General features: G+C 51.7%; 1 protein-coding gene across 1 annotated transcript; it reads left to right on the top strand.

Moving 5' to 3' along the window:
* Nucleotides 1–2,173: 2,173 nt before the first annotated feature.
* On the top strand, nt 2,174–9,678 carry Krt71 (keratin 71). Its single transcript, XM_048363957.1, has 9 exons — nt 2,174–2,671; nt 4,914–5,128; nt 5,757–5,817; nt 6,690–6,785; nt 7,123–7,287; nt 7,425–7,550; nt 7,989–8,209; nt 8,792–8,826; nt 9,467–9,678. The coding sequence occupies exons 1-9, from the start codon at nt 2,225–2,227 to the stop codon at nt 9,676–9,678; spliced, it is 1,578 nt and encodes a 525-aa protein (XP_048219914.1). The 5' UTR covers nt 2,174–2,224.
* The last annotated feature ends 778 nt before the right edge of the window (nt 9,679–10,456 follow it).

The raw sequence follows: 10,456 nt of genomic DNA on the forward strand, positions 1-10,456 counted from the left end.
AACTCAGGAGGGGATGTGTAGAGGCTGACCCTGGGCCCCAAAGGAAGATTCAAGGGGAGGTGTCACTAGACCTCAGGAAAAAGTCTCTGATACACAGGTATCAAGGGACAGGGTAACTAGGGTGCAGCAAACAGGGGACAGGACAGGGTTAGGGTTTCAGGTGAGAGAGGGATAATGAGCCTGGGTGGTGGGGAAAAAGGGGTATGGGTTACGTGAGAACAATGTGGCAAATGTTCATAGTAGTTGAAGGGAGGACAGTGGGAGAGATGTTTCAGCCAGTCAGGGAGCTAGAAAGGTGGTTGGGGATAAGACGGAGGTGGCAGCAGCCATAGTACATGGCTGGCTGGGCTGGGGTCTGCCATGAACATCAGAGAAGCATACAGTCAACAAAGCTATCAATGGAGGACACTGTGCCAGGACTGCATATTGAGAGTGCATGCAGGTCTTCAGCATCACACCACCCAGTCCTGTGCCTTCAGCACTGGATACAGTGTAAGGTGCACAGCGGGCATGGAAGGAGGTTTCACTGAAGGGAGAAAGGAAGAGTCTACTACGGAGAAAATCTACCGTCCTTACACAGGAAAACTAAGACAACCCATGACATGACCTTCATAGAGACATCATGGGAGCTGCTCCCAGAGGCAGAATCCTGCAGAGCCAACATGTTAAGGACTAAGGGACATGAGCAGAGCTCAGATCTGGGCTATTTGATCCAGGAAGTCTCCTGAGGATGAGGACAATGGAACGAGAGGCAAAGAGAGAAAGATGGAAGAATAATGGGGAGGAGGCAATGGGGAAGGTTGGGGAGCAAAATTGGGATGGAGAGAAGTGGGAGGATGGGGGGAGAAATGCCAAGGAAGGAATGTAGGGGAGAGATGAGCATGGATTCTAGGCCCATCCCAAATCAAGTGGTCTGTCTCTAAACTCTCCTTTGTGCCCTACCTAGCTAAGAGCTGTACCTACCTCATTATGGGGTCCAAACAGGGATCTTTGGGTAGAGGTGTGGGCTAAATCGAATTACTACCAAAGGGGCTGGGACCAGTAACTCAGGATAGACAAGACAGCAGAACCGCCATAGCAGAAACTATAGGACTGTGTGGAATAGGATGACATTGCATTCAGGGAGGTTTAGACATATGGTCAGTTTCTGTTCTCAGCTTCTTGGACCTGGGCAGCGGGAGTTGGGACTCATGGCAACAGTGACTGTTTTATTTGATCATAGAAAAGGTGACTTGGGTCTTTTAAGTAGTTCTGAGTTTCACAGCAGATGCACATCATAAGAGAGAACCAAGAGTGGTGAAACAGATCTCACAAAGAGATCTGTCCTTGAAACCCTAGACCACAGCTAGCCAGCCCCTCTACTTCTCTCTATGCCCCTGCCAATCCTATCTTCCTGTATGCCTGCAATCCTCCCCAGTGCCCCTGAAGATCCCTTCCCCTCATACTGTCCCCCACCTGTGTGTTTCAGTGGGTGTTAGAGCAGCACATAGAGCTCTCCAGGTGGCTTGCAGAGGATGCTACTGGCGGTGACCTGGGTGGCTCATGTCCCATGCCAGACACAGAATCTCTTCATCCTGTGGCCAATGGTAACAGGAGGTTTTGAACTTTTCCAGATCTGGGTCAGTGGAAGGTCCCTCCCCCCAACCCTAGCCAGGAGAAGGAACCACTGACTTATGTGGGTTATGTGTGTATGAGGCCTGGGGAGGATGGCTGCAGAAACAGACTGTCCTAGAAAAGAAGTTGCATCCATGGTGGATGTCCCAGGATCCTCTGCTCAATTGCCTGCCTGGTCCAAGGAGGCCCATGCCATCTCCACTCCCTGAGCCCAAGAGGAAACCAGCAACCCAGAGATTCATTAGGATAGCCATGGTGAGGTTCCAGTGACATCCCCCTGGAGAGGCTGAAGCCTGGGGCAAATTACCTTATAACAGCAGGTTAATTAGATAAGACCCAAATTACATGAGCAAAGCTTGCAAGCCCAGCAATTTGATGGTTTCATGTTGTTTCAGAGGTGGGGAGGGCCCGATCTCTAGCTCAGCACAGAGAAAATGACTTCTTGCTCCCAGGCAAGCCAAACCCACGAATTAAGCTCTCAACTGCCCATCCACAAGCCCAGTGCCAAGCACATATAAAGGCACCTGTCGATTCTCACCGCAGCCAGCAGAACCTTTGAAGGACTTTGCCTTCCTCACTCCTGCATCTGAGCTCCATCTCTACCAGCAGCATGAGCCGCCAGTTCACCTGCAAGTCGGGAGCTGCCGCCAACAGGGGCTTCAGCGGCTGCTCTGCTGTGCTCTCCGGGGGAAGCTCATCCTCCTACCGGGCTGGAAGCAAAGGGCTCAATGGGGGCTTTGGCAGCCGGAGCCTCTACAGCCTAGGGGGCACCCGGAGCATCTCCCTCAATGTAGCAGGCAACAGCGGAAAGAATGGAGGTTTTGGACTTGGCCGAGGTCGGGCCAGTGGCTTTGCTGGCAGCATCTTTGGCAGTGTGGCTCTGGGGCCTACATGCCCAACGGTGTGCCCACCTGGAGGTATCCATCAGGTCACCGTCAATGAGAGCCTCCTGGCCCCCCTCAATGTGGAGCTGGACCCTGAGATCCAGAAAGTACGGGCCCAGGAGCGTGAGCAGATCAAGGCTCTGAACAACAAGTTTGCTTCGTTTATCGACAAGGTGAGTCTATTCAGCATCTAGGGATCTTGCAAATAGCTCTCCTCTTCTGGTCTTGGACTATGAGGTTCTGTTACAGCTGGAGGGGTTGGGGTTAGGTATTAAGCAGGTGTTCATTGTGGACATGGCAGGTACCTTCTGTCATCTTGGTGTCTTGTGCTGTCTTTCCAGATAGAAAATAGAGGCAGAGTCATCCCCACAGAGGCTTACAGGAGATCTGAAGGGGGAAAAACCTGGTCTTTACTCTTGAGGCCTAGATTATGCCATTGCAAAGTATGGGGTCTACACAGGCAGGCAGTGTTCAGTAAAGGCTGGGAGGAGACTCTACCCCGAGTATCCAGGAGGCCTGTCCTCCTCCTGTGGCATGCTGACACAGTCCACCAGTCACCTGACCTGTGGATCCAGAGCCTCTGTGTCATTTCAGGTGCTTTGATTGACAGAGGCTCTGCCATGGATATTTGTTTCAGTGGCTAAGGACTTTCTTGAGAAGAAGAGTTCTGTTGTGGGGGAAGAAGGCCACATGATGCTTTGGAGTCAAGCCTAGTCCTAACCCTGATCCATTAATAACTAGCTCTGTGTCTTTGGGAAAGTCTTTTGTCCTGTCTGATTCTCTATCTCCTCATTGTTAAAATGGAGACAGTAATCTACTTCTCTTGGGGTTGGGCTAGTTGAGAAAAGAAAGCATATGTAAAGATTTGGGGGCAATGCCTGGGCCATACTCAGTGCTCCAAAAACTCTTGTCATGATTTCTTTTAATGGCCGGAAGCTTGGGGAGTGATGCTGAGAAGCAGAGGAAGTGCAGGTCTGGAAAAGCCCTCCTGTGCACAAGGGCTCCTGGCACCTGGTAGATGAGAGATGATTACCTCAACTCCTGAGTCAGCAAAGCCATAGAGAGCAATGGCGTACCCAAGGCATGGAACACAGGGAGGATGAGCTTAGACCCTCATCCAACTGCCTCTGATTTCAGGGAGGAAATCAGAGGGCTCTGTTTGTCTCTATGCCATTCAGGCATCTAGGTGGGGCCAGCCCAGGACAAAGCCTGGGCCACCAGAGGTGAGCCTGCCCTGACAACTGTAGCCTGTGTGCACAGAGAAGTCCTGATCTCTGTGCTGCTCAGCCTCTGAGGCCAGGGCTGGCTCTGTGGCTTCTTGTCATGTCAGGACAATCTAGGTGCCCTGAAGACTGGGGGTCTGGGACTGGGAGCAGCTTGATTGACTTTTGGCTGTTCTTGGAAAACCTTGCTGATAAGGGAAGTCTGGAGGCACAGGAAGGAAGATGGACCACTAAGGTGGTCTTCCCTAGGTAGGAGGAACAAGCCTCAGAGCCTAGATAGCTCCCAAGTAATCTCAGTTTTAGGGGAATGCAATTTCTTAACCTAAGGGAGCTAGAAAGGATCTGTGAGGGTTTATCTGCAATCCAGCAGGCTCCAGTGGTGCCATCTTGGGTGAGGGGTGTGCCCAGTGCTCAGCTCACATTGTGAGGAACTCAGGATTAGTTAAACCAAACCAAAATGGTAGATCACCAGCTAGAGACAAGCTGTTTGGTGAATGATCCTCTCTCAATGGTGAAATCCAGACAACGTTCCCATGACCTATGAACACAACCTTGTTACACAGTTGTGCTCAGAGGAAATCACATTTCCAAGATTATGTCCCCCCAAAATCAGAGGGACAAAAAAAGTGCCTGCAAATCAAACCCTCTGGTGAGTTTCCTGGCCCAGCCAGAGCCTGCCTCCCACTGTCCACCCTTCTCCATGTTGGTCCCACTCTAGGAAAAATGGATATAAGGAGCAGGACAAAGAGAGGAGGGAGGAGCCCTGAGCAAAGGAGTTGGGGCTTGAGGTAGGAATCTGGAGTACCCCCAAGCACGTGGTCTAAGCTTCATTGAGCTTTGACAAGTCCTAAGATGCACAGCAGGCTTCCTTCTTCAGACTGACAGCCTGGCTCTGCCCTGGTGTTTACAGACACACTCATGCCCTGCTCCAAGTTGACTGTGGTGGGCTCTGATATTTGGATACATGGGGTACAGGGACACATGCCTAGGTTCAGTTCTAGGCTCCACTAACTTGGAAAAAGCCCAAGCTTCTCCATGCCTCCATTTCTTCTCCATTGAGGGCTAATGGTACACTCGCCTCTTACAAATGTAGTGGGGAGCAAGGGAGAAGACACAGGGTGAGTGCCTTGCACAATGCTCTTGAGTGATAGTTTCTATGGAGACTCAACAGTAGCTGGGCTTTGGGTCCCAGGTGCGCTTCCTGGAGCAGCAGAACCAGGTGCTGGAGACCAAGTGGGAGCTGCTGCAGCAGCTGGACCTGAACAACTGCAAGAACAATCTGGAGCCCATCCTGGAGGGCTACATCAGCAACATGCGGAAGCAGCTGGAGACGCTGTCTGGGGACCGGGTGAGGCTGGACTCAGAGCTGAGGAACGTGCGAGATGTGGTGGAAGACTACAAGAAGAGGTGAGAGAGGAGGGGATCCTCCACCACCGGACAATTTCCCCTGGCTCTCTGATGGTTCCCAGCATTCGCCCCACCTAAAACCTATGGAAGATAGCCTTCTTTTTCATGAGAAGTAGAAGTCTGGAATATATTCCTTGCTTTCACCTCCAGTCTGGCACTTAAGACATGTCCAGCGTGCTGGACAGTGTTCAGGAGATTAGCTGTGGATACCTCTCAGAGCTGTGTCACTCTCTCAGAGAATCTGTGCCCTCACCAGGAAAGGAGGATACATTTGTCTGCCTTCCAGGCAGATAAAGAGGAGTTGTTGAGGGAAATGCATGTGAGATCCCCATCATTTGTAATTCTTTGCTCCCATATAGGGGTGAGAGCAACTTGCCTACTTTCCATGAGTTTCCCCTTCATATGCTTCTTTCTCATATTCCAAACTAGATCTTCAACAATCTCTTTCCAAGCTTGGCTACTATGTTCTCTCCCCCAAGAAGTCTTCCAGGCCTAACCGGCTCTACTGTTCAATCTTCTGGCCCCTGTGCCCTCTGGCTGGCACACAGATTCTCCCTTGGGGTCTTTCCAGAGCAAAGAAGAGATCTCAGTGAGAGATAGGAGCCCATGAGCCCTGGTATTCCCACAGGTACGAGGAGGAGATCAACAGGCGCACGGCTGCAGAGAACGAGTTTGTGCTGCTCAAGAAGGTGAGGGGGGGAAAAAGCAGCACTGCCAGTGCACTCTACCAGGGGTCCCCCAGCTGGTGCTCCCCGGTGAGGAGAAGGCAGGAGGCTTATGATGAAAGGCTCTCCTCCAGGAGAAGGAATGAGAGCTGGACACTGGTGGTTCATGCCTGTAAACCTAGCTATTCAGGAGGCTGAGATCTGAGGATCATGATTTGAAGCCAGCCCAGCAGGAAAGTCTGTGAGACTCTTATCTCCAATTAACCAATAAAAAGCGGAAAGTGGGGGTTGGCCTGTGGCTCAAGTGGAAGAGTGCTAGTAGGGATAGCATCCTGACCCCTGAGTTCAAGCCCTAAGACTGGAAAGAGAGAGGGGGGTGGGGAGAGAGAGAGAAAGAGAGAGAGAGAAAGAAAGAGAGAGAGAGAGGAAGAAGAAGGAGGAGGAGGAGGAAGAGGAGGAGGAGGAGGAGGAGGAGGAGGAGGAGGAGGAGGAGGAGGAGGAGGAGGAGGAGGAAGAGGGAGGGAGGGAGGGAGGGGGAAAAAGAAAGAGAAAGCGAAAAAGAAAGAAAGGAGTCAAAAAGAAAAGAAGTGAAAGGAAAGGGAGGCTAATGTGGAGAGGACCTGTTACATTGGGGCTCCTCTGCAGCTGTGGGGCCTGGATCAGATGTTACAGGTGTGTTTCTAGTGGTGGAGGCCCCTTTCTGAGTGGGGCACCCCAGTGCTCTCAATGGAACAGGTTCTCAGGAGGGGCAGGCCTTGGAGTTTGGTCCTTTCTTTCCACGAGAACCACCCAGGGGCACGAGGGTGCCCACTTCCCCAGGGGCAGCCAGTCTAGGATGAGAGTTGTGTTCCTGGCTGCACCAGTGGTGACCTGAGGATGGCTGGGGAATCTTTCAGGATGTGGATGCAGCTTATGCCAATAAGGTGGAACTGCAGGCCAAAGTGGACTCCATGGACCAGGACATCAAGTTCTTCAAGTGTCTCTTTGAAGCTGTAAGTCTGTCTCCCACTCCATTTTTTAGGCAGGAGGGGGGTAAAATGTTCCCAGTAGGTTGGAGAGAGAAAGAGGTCCCAGTCTTACAAAGGCCCCTAGAGAGCTATCCAGGACCCATCTCATCCCTAGAAGCTTCTTAGCCTCCATCTTGTGAGTGGAAAGAGGAAAACAGGTCTCATTCCTTGATGGTGGAGCTCAGGTCACTTGCCAAAGGATATGCCAGTTTTGGGTTCCAAGCCACAATTTGGCATCGGTAAAACTTTCTGACCTTGCTTTGTCAAGGACATTAGCTTCTGACAATGGTCAAGCTGAGAGATCACTCCATCTTTCCTGTAGGAGTTGGCTCAGATCCAGTCTCATATCAGTGACATGTCTGTCATCCTGTCCATGGACAACAACCGCAACTTGGACCTGGACAGCATCATCGATGAGGTCCGGGCTCAGTATGAAGACATTGCCCTGAAGAGCAAGGCCGAGGCTGAGGCCTTGTACCAGACTAAGGTAACCACAGCTGTGTGAAGCCCAGAACAGAGGTAGTGTCCAGCTCTGATCCAATGAAATAGCTCTCTGGAGACCACTTCTTCTTCCACGTACCTTCAGACTCATCCATGGCTCTGTCCTTGCTTTTGGGTTCCCAGTTCCAGGAGCTGCAGTTGGCAGCTGGCAGGCATGGAGATGACCTCAAAAACACCAAGAATGAAATCACAGAGCTCAGTCGGTTCATCCAGAGACTCCGCTCAGAGATTGAGAATGCAAAGAAGCAGGTAAGAGAGCTGATGCAGGGCAGATGAGCTGGCTGAGAGCCTTGGGCTTCCAGGTCTCTGCCAGGAGAAGAGAAGACCAGTGAGGTCAATGCTACTAATGCTTGGAGCAGAATGTCTCTGGGATACCTTTTCCTACTCTCTCCAGCACAGTGTGGCCCCGAAAATGTCTTTGCACCAAAATGAGGCTCAGAAGTGGGACTCAACTTGGCTATGATCTCAGGGTAGGATTTAGAATTTCCCGTCACACAGATAGATATGTTAGCCCAAGGTATGGAAGTAGAATCTGGGAAAGATTTGCCAGCTCCTTCGCTGACTAGAGCAGAAGTATGGGTGGATTGGGCAACTGTAGTGTAGGCTCTTCAAGAATGGGAGAAATGTGGTCGCAGATGGTTTCTAGGAGGACCTTGGGTTTTCTAGCTTCTCCAATTCCTTCTGTAGGCTTCTAACCTGGAGACAGCCATCGCCGATGCTGAGCAGAGAGGGGACAATGCACTCAAGGATGCCCGGGCCAAGCTGGATGATCTGGAGGGTGCCCTGCACCAGGCCAAGGATGAGCTGGCTCGATTGATGCGTGAGTACCAGGAGCTCATGAGCCTGAAGCTGGCCCTGGACATGGAGATCGCCACCTACCGCAAGCTGTTGGAGAGTGAGGAGTGCAGGTGAGCTGGGTGTGCACTTCCCCATGGGCTTGGAAGAACCGAAGGAGAGAGCCTAATACATCCTCATTCAGAAAGATGAGTTCCTGGGTAGTGATAGGCATAGTAATAATAGTCCCTAATAAGGTGCCTGGGGTGTCCACTCATGTGGAGAGTACTTAACTTCACCCTAGGTTCTGGGTGATGGAATGTGCTACGTAGATTAGCTCGTTTATAACTTTCATTGTAACTGTAACTTTCCTGACTGTATCTGGGAACACCCTACTGTCCTCTCTGCCCACAGAACTACTCCCTATTCTTCCATCACACATTCCCATTCCATCTTCTCTATCTGCACAACTGAGGCTGGGAAAGCAACTCCAGCCTCCTGTGCTAGGGAGATGGGAAGGCCCTGAGTCTAGGCCTGGACATGCTCTCCCCACCGGTGCACTTTTTGTAAAGCATTACTTAGCTAAGCTTGTTACCCGCATACCCCCAAAGATTCAGAGATGGCCTCCAAAGCATCTCAGACTCTATTTGGGTTCCAAAGCCTGGTGGGGGCAGTGTAGATGGAATGACTTCTCTCTCACCTTCTCTTCCTAACAGAATGTCGGGAGAATATCCATCTCCTGTCAGCATCTGTAAGTATCTGTGGCCTTTGACCTGAAGTTGTAACGTTGGGAGGCTGGGAAGATCATAGTCATAAAAAGTCAGAGCCATCCTGAAGTCAGGTCTGCTGACTCCCTACCTAGGCCTCTTTCCTCCCTTCAGGGGATGGCAGCGAGGGCGGGGGGAGTGGGGGGTGGCCCTTGCCATGTAGGAAGGGGGTGCATGGTGGGTCTGTGTGAGGCCAGAGAAGCTGGGTCTACAAGTGTCAAGCAGACCTGTCTGGGGAAATTAAAGAAAGTTGAGGGAGTCCAAGAATGGGAGGAGGGGAGGACCTCAAGCTGGTAATACTGGATCTAGGTTTCTTAGCAGGGCTAAAAGAGTTAAATAAGATATCTGGAATACGGCCATTTCTGGAGGGCTAGCAGGATAGAGATGCTGGAGGCTTAGCAAAGGAGTTAGTAGGTGAAGGCAATGGAAGGATGGGCAGGACAGGCAGTCACATGGGTACCTGGATCAAGGAGATAAGCCTCTGAGTAGGAGTAGGGTAAGACCTAGTCCTGTGGGGGGAAGGTGTCTTGGGGACAGTCTCACCAAGGGGGAAGTGTGATTGTGACCAGAGTCCCCAATTCAGTTCCTCATGAACAAGTGTTAAGCCCACCTCTCCCTCTGCAGCCATCATTAGCAGCACCAGCGGCAGCAGTGGCTATGGCTTCCGGCCCAGCACTGTCAGCGGAGGCTATGTGGCCAACAGCACCAGCTGCATCTCTGGTGTGTGCAGTGTCCGTGGTGGGGAAAGCCGGAGCCGGGCCAGTGCCAGTGATTACAAGGATACCCTGGGGAAGGGCTCCAGCCTGAGTGCCTCCTCGAAGAAGAGTGGTCGGTAGAGAGGGCTGCTCACGCCTTCCCTCCTGTGCGGACCCAACTCTGGCTCCCACAGTGCCTTCCTCTACCCTCTTGTCAGCCCCAGCCCCACCCTACTGTTCCTGCTTCGAGGCCCTTGGCTTTGCCCTTGGCCAACCCTCTTCTCCCTGCAGTTGGTGTCTTCTGAGCCTGGACAGGTAGCACGTACCAGAATTTGCTTAGCACTGCGAGTGTCTGCCTCAGTCCTCACTATGTTGCCTGGATCCCTGAACCTGGGACTCAGATCTCTCCTCCTGTTTCAACTCCTGCCTAGAGCTGGCCAGAGGTGGCTCTGAGTGTAAGATGGGGACTGAAAGACAACCAAACCAAAGTGGCCATCTCACCCTACCCAGGCTCAGCCTTATTCCAAGAGGGACAAGTGTGGCTCAGAAAGTCTCTCTTTGCTTGCTTGTCCCCAGAAACAGAGAAGAGGGGACATCTTCTTCTCTTGTGTTCCTAAACCCTCCTTGTTGCATCTTCAATAAATAGCACAATCTCACTGGTTGGTGTCTGAGTATTCAAATTATGCACCTATACTATGATTTGATTGCTCATAGGAGCATGTGCACACACATGCTCCACACATGTACATGCCAACAACAACCTCCCCCCACATGAGCAGCCATCATGTGTGGCCTCTGCAGCCTGTTTGTAACTTTATTTCTTTGGTACACATGGAAGCAGGAAGGGAGCTTTGTTGGGGTTGCAGAGCTTGAGGTATGGAGCACAGGCTGGGAGGAGGGGAAAGAGGAAGGGAGAGAG

The sequence above is a fragment of the Perognathus longimembris genome, chromosome 1 (genome assembly GCF_023159225.1).
Source record: "Perognathus longimembris pacificus isolate PPM17 chromosome 1, ASM2315922v1, whole genome shotgun sequence".
NCBI classification, from domain to species: Eukaryota; Metazoa; Chordata; class Mammalia; order Rodentia; family Heteromyidae; genus Perognathus; species Perognathus longimembris.